Genomic DNA, 21,137 nt, shown 5'->3' on the forward strand with positions numbered 1-21,137 from the left:
GGGTTGGTGGTGGTTGGTGGTGGTTGTGGTGGTGGTTGGTGGTGGTTGTGGTAGTTGGTGGTGGTTGGTGGTGGTTATGGTGGCTGTGGTGGTGGTTGTGGTGGTGATGACTCCTGTGGAGGAATCGCAATTTCCAGTTCAAATAAAAACAAATATATAACTTATTGGATGCCTGTGTGTGTGTGTGTGTGTGTGTGTGTGTGTGTGTGTGTGTGTATGTGTGTGTGTGTGTGTGTGTGTGTGTGTGTGTGTGTGTGTGTGTGTGTGTGTGTGAGTCAAAAACTTTGGCTTTGTTTATTGCATTACAAAATTTCAATATGTAAACGACATAAAAATAAAAACCAATAAAATAAAAATAAATATCCAAAAAATTGTACATATCCACAGAATACGCATAACAATCATCCAAATCCGTTTCCATAACCATAATAGTAAAATAATAATAAAAATTATAGAACTAATTTGAAAGGAATACAAGAATACGGATGATAAGCCGAGGGATTTAAAACTTTAGATTATATTGAGGAACTCTTCTGAATTTGATTGTAGAAGAGTTCGTTGCAAAGCGGCTTCTGAATTCGAAAACTTTTCTAATGTGGTTTACCGTTCGCTGTAAACTGTTAACATCGTTAGGCCTGACTCCTGGATTGCATCAGGTACACCCAATGATGATAAAGATTTGTCATGGTTATCTTGAGGTTATCTTGAGATGATTTCTGGGCTTTAGTGTCCCCGCGGCCCGATCCTCGACCAGGCCTCCACCCCCAGGAAGCAGCCTGTGATAGCTGACTAACACCCAGGTACCTATTTTACTGCTAGGTAACAGGGGGCATAGGGTGAAAGAAACTCTGCCCATTGTTTCTCGCCGGTAGATTTATATGTAATATAAATTTGATATTGTCAACTTATTTTTGCAATAATTCTCCCATATGGTGTTTGGAGGTGTTTGATCATCTGTGTGAGTTTCAATGATTTGCATTCATCAGCAACAATGAGTATGCAGAGCAAAAGAAAGTTTTTTTCGAAATCACTTTGATATCTGATATATATTTAAGGCTACCTTCAATTAGGGCGATTACAAATTGATCATTAATGTAACTAATCACTTCAGTAATCCAGGAGTCAGTTTAATGGTTTTGAACATTAGTTGAATAGAAACTAATCGAAAAGGATAAAATTAGAGGAGAATTCGATGGTGAATTCAAGCCTCTCCCATTTGCTAACGACCCAACTGCCACACACCTCATAGTTTCGAGTTTGCGAGGAAGATGTTGGTAGTTTACATGTACAAAGTGCTGGCAATACTGCTAGCAACATCCCAGTTGAGAGGGAAGTATTAGGGGAAAGCGCCAAGCCATTACGACTATATAGCACTGGGAAGGGGTCAGGATAAGGATTTGGGATGGGACGGGGACAGGGAATGAATGGTGCCCAACCACTCATGGACGATCGGGGATTGAACCCAGACCTGCATGAAGCAAGACCGACGCTCTACCGCCCAGCCCAAGTGGTTGGACTTCCATGGTGAGAGTGGACTTGAATAGCAACGGACGTACCACCTGTACGGACTTGATCACGTCTAAGAAATAAACAGAACTTGTGTTTATAAAAGGCCAAAATGCTAGAAGGGTCAGGTCACGTAATGTGAGGTCATGTTGGCACGATGTCACGTGGGTTGAGGTCACATGGATGAGGTCAGATGAGTATTTATGGTCAGATGAGTATTTAAGGTTATTAGTGATGAATTAGCATACGTCCTCAACAAACTTCTGACATCATATAAGAACTCTGGGAAACAACTCAAGTCACAATACCATATTTACTCCAACTACCACGAAGAAAATAAACATTATAAAATTATTTTTTTGCACAATGGTTTCTCTCAGACTGTGACCTTCAATGTGTCACCGCCTTGCCTAGTTAGTGGGTCTTAGGAGAAGCATTGATCTTATTTTCATTTTCTGTAGTAAATTCAACTTAATTTAGCCTCTTCCTAACGTTATCCAGATCAGAACTACGTGTTATAGTGGTTAAGATATCATTAAGATAACAAGCACTACTCTTAGTGCTACTAAGTAGAGTAGTAGACTACTCTACGACTACTACTACTAGACAGGAGTAGCACTAATCTTTTACAGTGCTTGGGACGTTGTTTTTGCTTATCTTGAGGTTATCTTGAGATGATTTCGGGGCTTAGCGTCCCCGCGGCCCGGTCTTCGACCAGGGCTCCTTTTTGTTACACATCCTCAGGAAGCAGCAGCCCGTAGCAGCTGTCTAACTCCCAGGTACCTATTTACTGCTAGGTGAACGGGGGGCATTAGGGTGAAAGAAACTGTCCATTTGTTTCCACCTCCGCCGGGAATCGAACTCGGAACCTCAGGACTACGAATCCCGAGAGCTGTCCACTCAGCCGTCAGACCCTCTCATACCCCTCTTGCGCTTTGAAAGATTTCATGAATTATTTTGAATGTACAGCGCTAATGAGCTGTGATTATCATGATATACTTAGGAGCCAATACAGGAGTAGTGACTGTGTTGGTTCAGTATATCTGCCTGGTTCAGTATATATAGTTTACCTGTTCGGATATGTACTCGTCGAATATGTTCGAATATGTACTAGTCGAATATGTTCGAATATGTACTAGTCGAATATGTTCGAATATGTACTAGTCGAATATGTTCGAATATGTACTAGTCGAATATGTTCGAATATGTACTAGTCGAATATGTTCGAATATGTACTAGTCGAATATGTTCGAATATGTACTAGTCGAATATGTTCGAATATGTACTAATCGAATATGTTCGAATATGTACTAGTCGAATATGTTCGAATATGTACTAGTCGAATATGTTCGAATATCGAACATACTAGTCGAACATCTGATGGGTAAATTACCTTCGAGTAATATCGACATTTGTTTTACATAGGTGGGGGACAGGATCAATGATCGCCTGTATAGTCTCTTGTTCAACAAGTTCAATGAACGTTAGAAAAATCTCTTGTTCAACAAGTTCAATGAACGTTAGGAAAAATCTCTTGTTCAACAAGTTCAATGAACGTTAGAAAAATCTCTTGTTCAACAAGTTCAATGAACGTTAGAAAAAAATCTCTTGTTCAACAAGTTCAATGAACGTTAGGAAAAATCTCTTGTTCAGCAAGTTCAATGAACGTTAGAAAAATCTCTTGTTCAACAAGTTCAATGAACGTTAGACAAATCTCTTGTTCAACAAGTTCAATGAACGTTAGACAAATCTCTTGTTCAACAAGTTCAATGAACGTTAGAAAAATCTCTTGTTCAACAAGTTCAATGAACGTTAGGAAAAATCTCTTGTTCAGCAAGTTCAATGAACGTTAGAAAAATCTTTTGTTCAACAAGTTCAATGAACGTTAGAAAAAAATCTCTTGTTCAACAAGTTCAATGAACGTAAGGAAAAATCTCTTGTTCAGCAAGTTCAATGAACGTTAGAAAAATCTTTTGTTCAACAAGTTCAATGAACGTTAGAAAAATCTCTTGTTCAACAAGTTCAATGAACGTTAGAAAAATCTCTTGTTCAACAAGTTCAATGAACGTTAGAAAAATCTCTTGTTCAACAAGTTCAATGAACGTTAGACAAATCTCTTGTTCAACAAGTTCAATGAACGTTAGACAAATCTCTTGTTCAACAAGTTCAATGAACGTTAGAAAAATCTCTTATTTAACAAGTTCAATGAACGTTAGAAAAATCTCTTGTTCAGCAAGTTCAATGAACGTTAGAAAAATCTTTTGTTCAACAAGTTCAATGAACGTTAGAAAAAAATCTCTTGTTCAACAAGTTCAATGAACGTTAGACAAATCTCTTGTTCAACAAGTTCAATGAACGTTAGACAAATCTCTTGTTCAACAAGTTCAATGAACGTTAGAAAAATCTCTTATTTAACAAGTTCAATGAACGTTAGAAAAATCTCTTGTTCAGCAAGTTCAATGAACGTTAGAAAAATCTTTTGTTCAACAAGTTCAATGAACGTTAGAAAAAAATCTCTTGTTCAACAAGTTCAATGAACGTAAGGAAAAATCTCTTGTTCAGCAAGTTCAATGAACGTTAGAAAAATCTTTTGTTCAACAAGTTCAATGAACGTTAGAAAAATCTCTTGTTCAACAAGTTCAATGAACAGTGGTATGCTCTTCTCCTCAAAAGATTTACTTTTTTCAACTAATCGCACGAATTATTTCTGCTTTCAAGTACATAAATAGTTTATTTGGTTACCGTCATGTATAGAACGTAAAAATTAAACCTGATTAGACCTTTTTTGCGCTGCGTTTGTTTGCGAAAATTACTTGTTATCTTGAAGATACGTCACGAGAAGTTTCACAGTTGCATTGGCCTAAGATCACACACTTTCAGCCTTTAGAATCAAGCGAGTAATCAAGCGAATCAAGGCGCAATATCTAGTTTATGTTGATCCAAAGGCGCTGCACAATTCACTCCTGTGCTTGACAACTTCATCTGCTATCAGAACTGTGGTTATCGTGTTGCACGAGAACACATGTGCAACTGAAAGCTCATGCACATACAAGCAGCTTACAGCTCAGGTTCACACAATAAGCTGCCTGCTCATGTATACAGACACACACACACATACACAATCAAGAGCTTAACCTTTTTGCAATCAAAAAAATATTCCTGGTATATTGTAATCTTCATTTCCGATTCCCTTTATTTGTAGCGAGGAATTTCCGCTTTCGTTCTATATTGAAAATATCACAGATACAATATTCCTTCAAACTCGAACGCTACGATATATGAAAACATTGGATTAAAATGCTTTAGAAGAGCAGGAGAAGGAGAGGGAATAAGATAAACATTTGTGTCTTTACCGTGGCGAGGAAGATATGAAATTTGTCTTGAGAAGAGGAGGAGGAGGAGAAGGAAGAGAAGGAGGAAGAGTGGTAGTAATTTTTGTGGGTAGTGTAGAAGAGGAGTGCGTCTGCCAGAGACGAAGTGGTCGCTGGCTGAGTTGTGGTTCTCGGGGGAATAAGTTAGTGGTCTTCTAATGGGAGGGAACTTCTGCAAGGGCCGGTCACCCATCTTATGGAGAGCCTCTCCCTTCTTTATCATTCATCTTCACCGAGGAGATAGATCAGTTTTAATTATCGTGGGAATTAGATGATTTGTGGAATATCCCCCGAGAGGAAAATCAGGAAGGTGAGAGTTTAACAAAAGAATGATTCGTTCGTGAATTGAATTTTTCACGGACGAGACGTCGTCGTTCCTCAAATGCAAGTCAGCCTACGAACGCAAGATCACAGATGGGTTGATGTTACTGACAATGACAAAGTCCACGTGAGAAAGTGGACTGGCAAAGTTACTGACAATGTTAAAGTCCACACGAGTCCACATGAAGGCTGAAAGCCTTGTGCGGTCTTCACCAATGTCTAACTTACCACGAAGTTACACCACGTGAAGACATAACTGCTTCCTCATAGTAACTGATGAATTTAGAAATCCTGCAGTTTGTCGAGGGATTGTAGTTTAAAGACTACAATCTGTCTACAATCTTTCTGTCAATCCATGATTGACAGAAAGATAGGGATTACGTCTCATGCCAGAATGTCGCTGCAAACCTGAAAAAAACAAGGTTCATCTACTTGTAAGTCCAACTACTTGGGCTGGACGGTAGAGTGACGGTCTTGCTTCATGCAGGTCGGCGTTCAGTCCCCGACCGTCCACAAGTGGTTGGGCACCATTCCTTCCCTGCCCCGTACCATCCCAAATCCTTATCCTGATCCCTTCCAAGTGCTATATAGTCGTAATGGCTTGGCGCTTTCCATGATAATTCCCTCCCTCCCCTCATCTACTTATAAACCTACTTTATATACACTTATAAACCTACTGTATATATGTGCAGTCAGCTTATTGTATAAGCCTGAGCTGTAAGCTGCTTGTATGTGTTAGGTATTCTACGTTACATTCTTCCATTGAGGCAATAATTCCTCTTTTTTCATAATCATTTCTGATCGAGGAAAAATACAGCTTCCTTTTGGGTCCGTCTTTGCTTCAGTCTCTCCTGCTTGGCGCCTTTTTTTTATAATTACTTACTAACTTATGTTTACCTTTCCATTTCATTTCAATTTCTGTAACGTAGAGATGGGAGACCTGCTGCTTGGGTAACAGCTTCTCCATATCGACTTACCCTGGTACTACTACTTACTTGGTTCTGTCTTTTAAGGCATTGGGCTACCGGCATACCGAGTTGTTTCACTATATATCACTATTCACTATATTCATATTTACTATATTCACTTCCCTCCGGCCTGTTGTGATGATAGTGAGAGTAGGAAGAGAGCCTTTAACTTTTCAACATTAGCCAATTTAGCCCCAAAAAACGCCGTTTAGCACTAAATAACGCTGTTGCTTAGGTCAGCTTACCATTGACCATATCATTGACCAGACCACACACTAGAAAGTGAAGGGACGACGACTTTTCGGTCCGTCCTGGACCATTCTCAAGTCAATAACATGGGTCGAGCGATCATATTATTGCTCATTATCTAACTATCTAACTTCATTATCTAACTATCTAACTCATTATCTAACTATAACCTCTCAACTTAACATTTATCTTATTGTCTCATACGCGGCATTCACTTGACCTTCATTTGTTTTTTCATATCCAAATTACATTCGTAATTACATTAAAACTCATATTAAATGGGGTGTTTCCACAACTAATACGGTTAATTTGGCTCAATAGTTTACACGGAATGGTTGGTTTACCTTCATTCTTGATGTGGAATGAGTGGTTTCTGTGATAGCTCATATGGGGCAGGTGTTTCAGCTTGAGTGTGTACAGTTTACAGTGGTTTGGTGGGGCTCGAACGAGTGTTCTCTGTGATAGAGCAGTTTTGCCACACCATAAATTAACCAAGATTGAGAGAGAGAGAGAGAGAGAGAGAGAGAGAGAGAGAGAGAGAGAGAGAGAGAGAGAGAGAGAGAGACAGTGCACTCTCTGTCTATCAGGAAAAGCACCAAGCCATTACGACTATATAGCACTGGGAAGGGGTCAGGATAAGGATTTGGAATGGGAACGGGGGGGGAAAGGAATGGTGCCCAATCAATTATAGACGGTCGGGGCTCGAACTCCGACCTGCATGAAGCGAGACACTTGCTACAAGGTCCAGCCTCCACTGGGAACCCCTATAAACAGCAAGCTGTTAATAATTTTATTTTATTTGTTATTTATTTTCAATTATATTATTTTCCCAATGAAGTCGTACCAGACATTGATTTTAAACTACAACAATTTCACATGTATAAAACACATTAGGAAAGTTAAATAAGTCAAAGGCAAGATATTAATAAAACATTATACTATCCCACAGTAAACATCAGATTTTCTGATAGATGACTGAGGAAAATATATATGTTGTATTATTACGATATTAAATATGCAAACGGAGTCGGAAATGACTTGCTATGTACTTGCTATGTTCACTCAGTACCTGTTGCATATGTCAGTTGGACAGCAGTTTGTTTACCGGTTTATGTATGAGTTATATATATATGTAAACTGGGGTATGTAAACTGGTATATAAACACACGTTTACATATCCATTTACATATGGATTTACATATGCTTTAGCATATGGCATCATTGTAAAGTCCTGAACAACATTCACAATGAAATGTTGGTACATGGCGTCTCATCTGATAAGCATTTGTCTTCACTACATCTTCACTACATCTTCGCCACATCTTCACTACATCTTCACTACATCTTCGCCACATCTTCGCTACATCTCCACTTCATCTTCGCCACATCTTCGCTGCATCTTCGCTACATCTCCACTTCATCTTCGCCACATCTTCGCTGCATCTTCGCTACATCTCCACTTCATCTTCGCCACATCTTCGCTGCATCTTCGCTACATCTCCACTTCATCTTCGCCACATCTTCGCTGCATCTTCGCTACATCTCCACTTCATCTTCACTACATCTTCGCTACATCTTCGCTACATCTTCGCCACATCTTCGCCACACCTTCAGCATAAAACAACTCGGGTCTGGCTGCACAGCTGTATAATCGAAGCTCCTCCCCCCATCATTAGAGAGTAATATATGTAAATATAATTTGACTAATTTCCATATATACGAACTACCATCCAGCTTCTTGTCACAAAGAAAGTGTCCAGAGGAAGTTAATTCTCCCACAGTTGCTTGGTTAGCAACTCAGCATTATGGGATAATGAGCTGTTCACTTCCAGTACAAGTTAGGATTAGTTGAGAAATTCTAAGCAAGGCCAGGTGTTATATCTTTAGAAATGAGAGTTAGTTGTGGAATTCTATGCAAAAGTAGGTGTTATATCTTTAGAAATGAGAATTTGTTTTGGAATCCTGTGCAAAAGCAGGAGTTTTATCTTTAGAAATGAAAATTAGTTTTGGAATTCTATGCAAAAGCAGGAGTTTTATCTTTTATCTTTACCTCTCTTATTCTCAGTTATCAATTGCGTTCCTTCTCGGTTATCAGAGGACGTTATACAAGCAAATCACATCCACATTTTATATCAATGAGGAAATCAATTGAAGCAATAAGGTGTGTTGCTGGGAATACCTGGATCGTTGGTTCGAGTCCTCATACTGATCCACTTGATTTTTCTCTCTTTGAAGTTTATTATATTTGTTTACATCTGTTATTAAGGTAGTTGAGTCATTTATTGGAACTTGTATTAATATTTAGATTTAGTAATTTAGATAAAATGAGTGTTATAGAATTTAACCTCAACTCTAATTTTAACATCAAATGGTTAAAAATGGTTTGCTGGGATAATGGTCACATCTCTCTTGTCTGTCTGTCTGTCTGTATGTCTGTCTGTCTGTCTGTCTGTCTGTCTGTCTGTCTCTCTGTCCGTCCGTCTGTCTGTCTGTCTGTCTGTCTGTCTGTCTGTCTGTCTGTCTGTCTGTCTGTCTCTCTCTCTCTCTCTCTCTCTCTCTCTCTCTCTCTCTCTCTCTCTCTCTCTCTCTCTCTCTCTCTCTCTCTCTCTCTCTCTCTGATCTTTGCCGTTTTTGCATAATGCACAAAGTTTTTAAGTTCGTTCTTATTGAGCGATTAAATTTTTAACACTTTGAAACTACTGACGGTTTTGGCCTCCACCACTCTTCTCACTTTGCTTATTCCAGCAGTTTAACACTTTGTAAAACAGAGCTTTCTAATATTTTTTTCGGCACTTTTGTTTCCTTTGCTTGAATCTGTTTTTTTCTGGAAGTTGTTGGTTACAGGATTTGTTCTTTGTCAATTTGGTTGATTTCTGTTAGTATTTTGTAAGTGGTGATCATATCACCTCCTTTTCTTCCATCTTCTAGTTTTGGCATGTTTAACGCCTTTAGTCTCTCCTCATAACTCTTGTGTATCAGTTCTGGAAGCCATTTTTTGGCATGAAGTTACTCCTTTTCTAGTTTATTGATGTGCTTCTTGAGATTTGGGCAGCATACAACTGCTGCATATTCCAGTTTTGGTCTGACGAAGGTCATGAACAGTTTCTTCAGTATTTCACCATCCATATAATTAAGAGCAAGTGTGAAGTAGGAAAGGGACACATCCGCTCCTCTCACAATGTTCTTTATGTGTTCCTCTGACGACACTTTACTATCCTAAACCACCACTTGCTCTCCTTACTTATTAAAGTTATAATAAAGTGTGTACTCACCTAGTTGTACTCACCTAGTTGTGTTTGCGGGGGTTGAGCTCTGGCTCTTTGGTCCCGCCTCTCAACCGTCAATCAACAGGTGTACAGATTCCTGAGCCTATCGGGCTCTGTCATATCTACACTTGAAACTGTGTATGGAGTGAGCCTCCACCACATCACCCCCTAATGCATTCCATTTGTCAACCACTCTGACACTAAAAAAGTTCTTTCTAATATCTCTGTGGCTCATTTGGGCACTCAGTTTCCACCTGTGTCCCCTTGTGCGTGTTCCCCTTGTGTTAAATAGACTGTCTTTATCTACCCTATCAATCCCCTTCAGAATCTTGAATGTGGTGATCATGTCCCCCCTAACTCTTCTGTCTTCCAGCGAAGTGAGGTTTAATTCCCGTAGTCTCTCCTCGTAGCTCATACCTCTCAGCTCGGGTACTAGTCTGGTGGCAAACCTTTGAACCTTTTCCAGTTTAGTCTTATCCTTGACTAGATATGGACTCCATGCTGGGGCTGCATACTCCAGGATTGGCCTGACATATGTGGTATACAAAGTTCTGAATGATTCTTTACACAAGTTTCTGAATGCCGTTCGTATGTTGGCCAGCCTGGCATATGCCGCTGATGTTATCCGCTTGATATGTGCTGCAGGAGACAGGTCTGGCGTGATATCAACCCCCAAGTCTTTTTCCTTCTCTGACTCCTGAAGAATTTCCTCTCCCAGATGATACCTTGTATCTGGCCTCCTGCTCCCTACACCTATCTTCATTACATTACATTTGGTTGGGTTAAACTCTAACAACCATTTGTTCGACCATTCCTTCAGCTTGTCTAGGTCTTCTTGAAGCCTCAAACAGTCCTCTTCTGTTTTAATCCTTCTCATAATTTTAGCATCGTCCGCAAACATTGAGGTGTGTGTGTGTGTGTGTGTGTGTGTGTGTGTGTGTGTGTGTGTGTGTGTGTGTGCGTGTGTGTGTGTGTGTGTGTGTGTGTGTGTGTGTGTGTGTGTGTGTGTGTGTGTGCGTGTGTGTGTGTGTGTGTGTGCCATAAGCTTGTACACAAGGATTCAAGGCTCCTAGCCCCAAGGGCATTCTCCTAGCCCCAAGGGCAGGCTCCCAGCCCAAGGGGGCAGGTTCCTAGCCCCAAGGTCATTCTCCTAGCCCCAAGGGCAGGCTCCCAGCCCAAGGGGGCAGGTTCCTAGCCCCAAGGTCATTCTCCTAGCCCCAAGGGCAGGCTCCCAGCCCCAAGGGGGGCAGGTTCCTAGCCCCAAGGTCATTCTCCTAGCCCCAAGGGCAGGCTCCCAGCCCCAAGGGGGCAGGTTCCTAGCCCCAAGGTCATTCTCATAGCCCCAAGGGCAGGCTCCCAGCCCCAAGGGGGCAGGTTTCTAGCCCCACGGGACAGCCGACACAGCAGACTGCAGAAACAATTGAATTATCAGAGACTCTCTGCTTTTAAGTTGTTTTTCACCAAGTTTCTGCTGGCTGAGATGAAAGTTTAGAACGGGGGTTGCCATGGTGGGGAGTTGCCATGGTGGGGGAGTTGCCATGCTGGGGAGTTGCCATGGTGGGCAACTCCCCACCATAGCAACCCCCCACCATAAATGTTGTCACGATTAAGTTGACATAGGTGTCTTGAACTGACCGTCACATGTCCACCCACCCGCTCAACAGTTGCCATGCGCTCCACAAATATATTCATCACTCTTCGTGGCAACATAAGTTAAGAAATCATCACTCAAAAACCCCCTTTTTTCAGTAGCAGCAGATCATCAACGCACCTCTGTAGTACTGGTAATGTGATGAGGAATAACGAGCACATTCCTCTGCCTTATTGGTAATGCCATCAGCGTTTGTATCACACAATGTCATCAATGCTAAACCCGGAATTAAAGACGAAAACAACGCAGTGGAATAAGATGAGAGTTCGCCCAGACGATGAGTCACAATAACGTGACTGATGAGTTGATATTCAACCCTCAACTGGAATTGAAGATACGACGATGATTTATTCAATCTTGAACCAATGAACGTCATGTAATGGAGAGAATTGGGAACTATCATTGGGAATTCCAAGCCATTACGACTATATAGCACAGGGAAGGGGTCAGGATAAGGATTTGGGATGGGACGGTGGCAGGGAAGGAATGGTGCCCAACCACTTGCTGACGGTCGGGGATTGAACGCCGACCTGCATGAAGCGAGATATCTATATTCCAAGATATCAAAATTATCAGTTATAGACGTCTTCTGGTTTAAAAAAATTCTCACGAAAGAATCCTTCCTGGAAGATGCTCAGAATGTGGATAAAAGCGATTGAAATTTTGTGCTAAATGGGCCATTTTGGCGACAGAATGTATCACAAAAATTTGGAGAGGAGAGCTAGGATCATCACTTCTACCTCAGCTACTCAGCTCAATTAGCTCACTTAGCTCACTAAGCTCACTGGATCCTTCATTAAACGGGGATATAACAGCTATTTTTTTCTTTGATAAAGGATGCAAAACAGAGAAAAGCAATTTAAGAATAACTGGTGATAGTGAAAAGTCGTAAATCTTTCTGAAAGGTTTTAAACAGAACAGAATAAGAATGGTTACAGATAAATAAGTCACAAATAACCACTTTCCTACAAACGATAAATGTAACAGATGAATATATAGATAATTTCAAATGTAATTAGCGGATTCTATTCCTCAGTCAAGACAGTAATGAAGATAAAAAAAATTCCTATACAGACTTTTACACCTAATTTACGTTTCTTTTACACCTAATTTACCTGTCTTTTACAACTTTTACGTGTCGTTTTATTAAATGAGATAATTAAAATATACGCGCTGGAGACCTTAATGATCTTTAAGGCAAGGATATAACCAGTTATCAACTGGTTATAGTTATCAACTATCAGTTATCAACATGAGTTATCAACATGAGTTATCAACATGAGTTATCAACAAACGAAGAACCAACATTAATCATCAAATCAAATTTATCTCTCAGTCTCAGCTTCTGAGGTCGATCTATGTTACAATATTATCTATGTTTCCTTGAGGTGATTTCAGGGCTTAGTGTCCCCGAGGCCCGGTCCTCGACCAGGCGTCGTCGTATGTAACGCTATGTAACATAATTATCTATGTAACGGCATTATCTGTGTCAAAACAGTATCTTTGTTAAAAAAAATTCTCTCCCCGAATTCCCTTTGGGATAAAATAGTTGTTTTTTTCAAGTCAGAAAGTTCCTTTCATGATTTGTTTTATATGGAAGAGTGAGACCGTTTGTATGGGAATGTGACATAATCTCCGCCTCTCACTCACTCTCACTCACTCTCACACACTCTCACACACTCTCACACACTCTGCCTCTCACACTCTCTCTCTCGGTGACACGTCAACACGAATTTGATTTCATCAATTGACGCAGTTATCATTTTCCTTTTGTGTCTTCTTAAATCATCTTCATCTTCGTTGATAACTTTCCATAACTTAATATCAAATAATCTGAAGATTCCCTGGTAAATTTTACTCCTTGAAAGAATGAGTAAATTGAAGTGTAAACAAAAGTTGTTTGTAAACAAGATGAAGGTTAAATTGAATTGTTTGAGGTTTATGGACAGTTTTGTCGTAAAGGAGAAGAGTGACTGTCTTCGAGGTCAGCCAATAGGGGCCAGAGTTACAATCTTAAGTCACACACACACTTGCCTCTTTATGCTCGTTGGTCGACTAGGTGACCAATCGCAGTAGATTTCTCAAGACCACAGAGAAACGTGCTCCAATCAACGTCCAGGGCTGAGCGGGTCAGCTATTTTTTTTATTCTTTTCACGTATTTCATTATCTTTATTCTCTCTCTCTCTCTCTCTCTCTCTCTCTCTCTCTCTCTCTCTCTCTCTCTCTCTCTCTCTCTCTCTCTCTCTCTCTCTCTCTCTCTCTCACACTCTCTCTCTTTCTCTCTCTCTCTCTCTCTCTCTCTCTCTCTCTCTCTCTCTCTCTCTCTCTCTCTCTCTCTCTCTCTCTCCCTCTCTCTCTCTCTCTCTCTCTCTCTCTCTCTCTCTCTCTCTCTCTCTCTCTCTCTCTCTCTCTCTCTCTCTCTCTCTCTCTCTCTCTCTTAATAAGACATCAAGAAAGAACATCTTGCAATAGCATCAAAGCCAAATATGTATTTTAATTTAAATGCATAAGCTGAAACAAGTAAACCACAGTCACTAATGGCCAATTCACTCAACTGGTTTATACCTGTATCTTCAAACAGGTAAAAATTCTTATGTTTATCTTCTGTTGTCAAAGACTTCCTTTCCATACAGTCTCTGGGATTTGTCACTTGAGCTGTAAATATACCATAAAGGCAGAGAAAATACTATGTTTACAGAGTTTTCTTTGAGGGGAAGTCCTTGGATAACAAGATATATTTACTAACTGTTTATAGCTACGAAGTATAAATAATATCCATAGAAAATGGATATTATCTTTCCCCCTTACCTAGCCTAAACTCTGCTGTGCCCTTTGACCTGAGACAGATGACGAATGAGGTCATTGAAGGCACCTGAAGGCTGTTAACTGCTTGGCTACAGCTGTGCCACAATGCCAGAGCCCAAGAGCTAACAGCTCGTTTCTAAACAGTAAAAACACCGAGTAAAACACACATTACTGTTAATAAAACACATCTCCACAGCTGCGGGTTATTCAAATTAAAACACAAGAAACTTTATCTCACTTTATTAGCATAACAATTCAGCACAACAACCTAATAATGTTTTTATTAATCTTAAGTTACATAAAAATAAATTACATTTACACTGTATATATATAGAATTACCTGTTGAATATGTTATATTAATTTTTCTAAAGAACATTGAAATCCTTGCAACTATACGAGGAGTTGCATTCAAGTTTTTGCAACCATTCGTAAGGCTTCAGTAAAGTCCTAGAAACCATTCTTAAGTCATCAGTAAAGTTTTAGAAACCATTCTTAAGTCATCAGTAAAGTTTTAGAAATCATTCTTAAGTCATTAGTAAAGTCTTAGAAATCATTCTTAAGTCATCAGTAAAGTTTTAGAAACCATTCTTAAGTCATCAGTAAAGTCTTAGAAACCTTTCGTTAGGCATCAGTAAAGTCTTAGAAATCATTCTTAAGTCATTAGTAAAGTCTTAGAAACCATTCTTAAGTCATCAGTAAAGTCTTAGAAACCATTCTTAAGTCATCAGTAAAGTCCTAGAAACCATTCTTAAGTCATCAGTAAAGTCCTAAAAACCTTTCGTAAGGCTGTATTCAGTAAAATTCTAGTAGCTATGTGTGGTAGTAAGGACTTCGTCCTTACTATCATACATAAGACTGCATTAAATTCTTGTAGCCATATGCAAAGTTGCAATAAAGTCTTGTCAACGACACGCGAAGCTGTTTAGGTGTGGATGATGTTGACCAGACCACACACTAGAAAGTGAAGGGACCATCGACTTGAGAATGGTCCAGGACGGACCGAAACGTCGTCGTCCCTTCACCTTCTAGTGTGTGGTCTGGTCAACATACTTCAGCCACGTTAATGATGTCTGCATGTTGAAAAGTCTTTGGAACTTTGTATAACAATTCTTCCTAAAGATTTCAACAGTTGAAGTTTGAACCAAAAATACATTTTAATGATAATACAACTATCCATGAAAGGAATACAGCTATACATGATGGTGTATGAAGTTGTATTCACGAACTTATCTGATTTCTAAATGCCACAAATAATTGTTGTATGTATGGTATTCATAAAATGTAAATTCAGCGCTCTGGGTAAGTTATTAGTATTTTGCTAGTTTCCCCATTCATATACTCATACATATACATATTTACTAGGTGAGTACACATGTGATAATACATACTGTTAAAACAGTACTTTCTCTCTCTCTCTCTCTCTCTCTTTCTCTCTCTCTCTCTCTCTCTCTCTCTCTCTCTCTCTCTCTCTCTCTCTCTGTCTCTCTGTCTCTCTCTCTCCCTCAGCCTGGATAACAAACCAAGGGATCAATAAACCATGTTGTAAACCAACTATAGGACACAGTAAACCTTGTCTGAAGTAAACAAAAGTCAGTTTGTAATACATTAACCATTCCTAGTCTCCATTACATCCCGAGAATTAGAATTCCTTCTAACTTGCTCTGCGTCGAGTTAGAAAAATCCCGATTCGGTGAATTGTTTAATTTTACGGTCCAACCTTGAGACGACAGTCAGGATATGGTCTTAAGTGGAAGAGGAACAGGAACAGGAAGAGGAAGAGACAAGAGGAAGGAGCGGAGGAAGAGAAGAACCATAGCAAGAAGGTTGCAGGATATGTGATTATTACGTTTTAAAAGATCAGGGTCATTTTTTATGGTAAGGAACTTTTTTTGATGCAAAGGGACTTTTTTGAAGGGAAGGGAACTTTTTGATGCAAAGGGTCTTTTTGATGCAAAGGGAATTTTTTAATGCAAAGGGACCTTTTTTATGCAAAGGGACTTTTTTGATGCAAAGGGACCTTTTTTATGTAAAGGGACTTTTTTTGATGCAAAGGGACTTTTTTATGCAGAGGGACTTTTTTGGAGAGAAGGGACTTTTTTGATGCAAAAGGACTTTTTTGATACAAGGGACTTTTTTGATGCAAAGGGACTTTTTTGATGCAAGGGACTTTTTTGACGCAAAGGGACTTTTTGATGCAAAGGGACTTTTTTGATGCAAAGGGACTTTTTTGATGCGAAGGGACGTTTTTGAAGATAAACAAATCCACAAGGGCCGTGACGAGGATTCGATTTGTTCATTTGATGCATCCCACTATTGTGATATCTGTGTGTTATGAAAATGATATCGCCTCTAAGCAAAGAGCCAACCCAAACTCTTACATAACCATATAAGAAGGAAAATGAGAGTGAATAACCAAGTGGCCATGTTAAGAGAACGGGAAGGTCGGTATACAGAAAATGATAAAGAGATTTGTGAGGAGATTAACGCCAGCTTCCATGGAGTGCTTACTAATGAGCCTAAACAGCTCCCGGAGATAGATGAGGTATTTTGTTCACTGTATACCGTATATGTGAGGCCAGTCTTAGAGTATGCCGCACCACCCTGGAACCCCATCTTAAAAAACACTTAAGGAAGCTCGAAAAGGTGCAGAAGTTTGCAACGAGACTCGTCCCAGAGATGGGAGGGATGAGGTTTGAAAACAGACTGAAGGAACTCTCTCTCTCTCTATCTATCTATCTATCTATCTATCTATCTATCTATCTATCTATCTATCTATCTATCTATCTATCTATCTATCTATCTATCTGTCTATCTATCTCCCCTCCCTCATTGTGCACATATTCCCTTCAAACAAACACATCCATACATTTCAGCATTTGTAATTCAAATATAGACAAAAACCTTAAACAAAATCCATGTACAAATTACTCCCTGTAACAGTGAACTGCCCATTACCATTCAATTGTTACGAGAATTAATATCTTCATTAAATACAAATCTTAAAGTCTAATAACATAAATGACCTCTAACCTCCACATAACATTTCGACAAGTATTCACTAAGCAAATTCATTCATTTATCCTTTTGTCAACAAGGAAAATCATCAGAAGTAATCTGTGATGATTTTCTAGGTTAGTATTATGTAATGGTGTAACTAAATGCACTTTATTCCTTTATATTTGGCAAGGATATGGTGGTTAATGATGGATAGTGCTCGTTAACCAGCCTTGTGGATAGTATTCAGTATGCAACATACAGAATGTGAGTTAGGACAGATAGATCACATGGAACCAGTCCCATATTGAGCTAAGATCACATGGAACCAGTCTCATATTGATCTAAGATCACATGGAACCAGTCTCATATTGATCTAAGATCATATGAAACCAGTCCCATATTGAGCTAAGATCACATGAAACCAGTCCCTGAGCTAAGATCACATGGAACCAGTCCCATATTGAGCTAAGATCACATGAAACCAGTCCCAGAACTAAGATCACATAGACACCAGACCCATATTGTCGTGTGTCAGACACAACACTGTATTACAAGTACAAAACACTGTTGACTTAAATTATCTGACACAATGATGGAGAAAAACATATTTAGTTCTTATACAGAATCAAAAACTCATACTGTGTGTATGAAATATTCATTCTGTCTGTATTCATACTGTCATGTATGAGAGGAATTCATGCTGTCTCTTGGTTTTAATTCATTGACATTAATGTCTATATAAGTCAGTATTTGACTTATGGCTTGGCCAGGAGGCATATTAAGACTTGAGTGAGAAAGTCTAGTGTCCTGATGAAATAGTCAGGTGTGTGTTGGTGAAGCCTTTACGAGGCTTACAATGATAGTCTTTGCAGTCTTTGGAGGGTCAGTCTTAAAGGAGTTGCTTAGAAAGTCAGTCTTAAATGAGTTGCTTAGAGGGTCAGTCTTAAGGAGTTGCTTGGAGGGTCAGTCTTAAGGAGTTGCTTGGAGGGTCAGTCTTAAGGAGTTGCTTGGAGGGTCAGTCTTAAGGAGTTACTTGGAGGGTCAGTCTTAAGGACTTACTTGGAGGGTCAGTCTTCCATTCGAGAGTTACTTGAAGGGATCAGTCTGGAGCAATAGCTGAGCAGTCTACAATTTTCAGTAAACATGAGCAGTTTGGGCACTGAGCTAATACTAATGACGCTGTCGTTGCTGTCGTTGTTTCTGCTGTTATTGTTTGTGTTGTAGTTGTCAGAGCTGTTTTTGTTGTCTTTGCTTTCACAGGTGATAGATACAGTGAGATGCCAACTAGCAAATCCATGCTAATATCTCTTGGTGCACTAATACATATATACATACATTAGCGATACATATAACCCTTAAAGCCTATATCAAAGCTAACACCCACACACACCAAGATATCAAAATACATTTTTTTTATCCAAATTTCTATATTTTTTAGGTGGATATTTTTTGGTGGATGATAACTGGCAACCTCATGACGTCATCTTGTGCCAGGTCCATGACGTCACGGCTGAGACGACCAATAAGCTGCTGGCTCCGCCCCTCTGGATGGGGCTGGGTGCTCCGCTCAGGTGCTGCATAGCTGCTGTTTCCTCGTCACCTGGGAAGGTAAACAAAGATCAGCTGTTTCAGGTGTTTCTTTGGATTAGTCACAGACTCACATGTTGTATATTCTAATCACTCAGTTGTTATGTGGTGTGGTTTCAGCGTGGCTCCAGCTAATCATAAACGTATATTTCTAATGTCAACAAGACACCAGCCAATCACAGACCAGTATATTTCTAATGTCAACAAGACACCAGCCAGTCACAGACCAGTATATTTCTAATGTCAACAAAACACCAGCCAATCACTGGCCAGTATTTCTAATGTCAACAAGACACCAGCCAATCACAGACTAGTATATTTCTAATGTCAACAAGACACCAGCCAATCACAGACTAGTATATTTATAATGTCAACAAACCACCAGCCAATCACAGGCCAGTATTTCTAATGTCAACAAAACACCAGCCAATCACGCACTGAGAGGGAGTTGCCATATTTCCTGACGATATTAATATTATGGAGAATACACAGAGAAATCACACGAACGAGATGAGTCAGTGAGAAGATCCGTAGCAACCGGGATTCGAACCTGTGTGTAGGGTGCTTGCACACACACACACACACACACACACACACACACCCTAGTCAACTGGTTAACTTGACTATGTCGTGGCTTAGTTGGCTATAGGGCGTGTGCTTGGGCAACACCCAACCGCATAAGCGCATAATCTCAATACGGGGACACAGGTGGAAATTGAGTGCCCAAATGAGCCACAGGGACGTTAGAAAGAACATATTCAGTGCCAGGGTAGTTAAAAAACAGAATGCATTAGGCAGTGATGTGGTGGAGGCTGACTCCATACACAGTTTCAAATGCAGATATGATAGAATCCAATAGGCTCAGGAACCAGTACACCAGTTGATTGCCAGTTGAGAGGCGGGACCAAAGAGCCAGAGCTCAGCCCCCCGCAAGCACAACTAGATGAGTACACACACACACACACGCACACGCACACACACACGCACACACACACACACACACACACACACACACACACACACACACACACACACACACACACACACACACACACACACACACACACAGGCAAGCACAAATTCCATTATGTCTCCAATATATTTTCCTCCATGGCTGGCCCGCACCTATTTTCCTAAATTTCCTGTTAAATCTGATATTGTGAGACTTAGGGTCAGCGTTCGAGGCTGTAATGGATCAGCGAGACTCCTTAGACTTTCTGCTTCATGTACCCGAGGGCTGAGTGCCTCTGGAGCCTCTGAGGGCCTTGACAAGGAGTCTTAGAGTGCGCTTGGGACCTAGGAAAAGAGTCTTAGAGTGCGCTTGGGACCTAGGAAAAGAGTCTTAGAGTGCGCTTGGGACCTAGGAAGGGGTTTTGGAAATGCTCTGGGGTCATATCTAGATATTTTGTAGATGTTCTGGAGAGCTAGCAAGGGTTATTGTAGATGTTCTGGAGAGCTAGCAAGGGTTATTGTAGATGTTCTGGAGTGCTAGCAAGGGTTATTGTAGATGTTCTGGAGAGCTAGCAAGGGTTATTGTAGATGTTCTGGAGTGCTAGCAAGGGTTATTGTAGATGTTCTGGAGAGCTAGCAAGGGTTATTGTAGATGTTCTGGAGAGCTAGCAAGGGTTATTGTAGATGTTCTGGAGAGCTAGCAAGAGTTATTGTAGATGTTCTGGAGAGCTAGCAAGGGTTATTGTAGATGTTCTGGAGTGCTAGCAAGGGTTATTGTAGATGTTCTGGAGAGCTAGCAAGGGTTATTGTAGATGTTCTGGAGAGCTAGCAAGAGTTATTGTAGATGTTCTGGAGAGCTAGCAAGAGTTATTGTAGATGTTCTGGAGAGCTAGCAAGGGTTATTGTAGATGTTCTGGAGAGCTAGCAAGAGTTATTGTAGATGTTCTGGAGAGCTAGCGAGAGTTATTGTAGATGTTCTGGAGTGCTAGCAAGGGTTATTGTAGATGTTCTGGAGTGCTAGCAAGGGTTATTGTAGATGTTCTGGAGAGCTAGCAAGGGTTATTGTAGATGTTCTGGAGAGCTAGCAAGGGTTATTGTAGATGTTCTGGAGAGCTAGCAAGGGTTATTGTAGATGTTCTGGAGTGCTAGCAAGGGTTATTGTAGATGTTTTGGAGAGCTAGCAAAGGATCTTGGAGGTCTCTGGGAACCTGGTCGGAACAGATTTATCGGTCGGAAGGAAGTAAGGAAGAATTGAAGAAGGGTGGGAAGCAGATATCGCAATTTTAGGTTCTTGCAAGACAATGTTCTAAGGTAGAGAGTGTGATTGTACTCAGCACTCTACCACATGTCTTCGTTGTTGTGTACTCACTTGTCCTTGCGGGGGGTTGAGCTCTGGCTCTTTGGTCCCGCCTCTGGCTCTTTGGTGTGTGTGTGGGAGTGTTTGGCGTCCAGTAATCACTCCA

General features: G+C 40.3%; 1 protein-coding gene across 1 annotated transcript in view; it reads right to left on the reverse strand.

The window, feature by feature from the left end:
• Positions 1–14,400: 14,400 nt before the first annotated feature.
• LOC123747939 (uncharacterized) overlaps positions 14,401–21,137 on the reverse strand; it is a 37,427-nt gene continuing 30,690 nt past the window's right edge. The window contains exon 7 of the mRNA XM_069303222.1: positions 14,401–18,736. Coding sequence (XP_069159323.1) covers positions 18,609–18,736 — 128 coding nt within the window. The 3' untranslated portion in view covers positions 14,401–18,608. The remainder of the gene's footprint in view (positions 18,737–21,137) is intronic.

The sequence above is a fragment of the Procambarus clarkii genome, chromosome 49 (genome assembly GCF_040958095.1).
Source record: "Procambarus clarkii isolate CNS0578487 chromosome 49, FALCON_Pclarkii_2.0, whole genome shotgun sequence".
Taxonomy (NCBI): domain Eukaryota; kingdom Metazoa; phylum Arthropoda; class Malacostraca; order Decapoda; family Cambaridae; genus Procambarus; species Procambarus clarkii.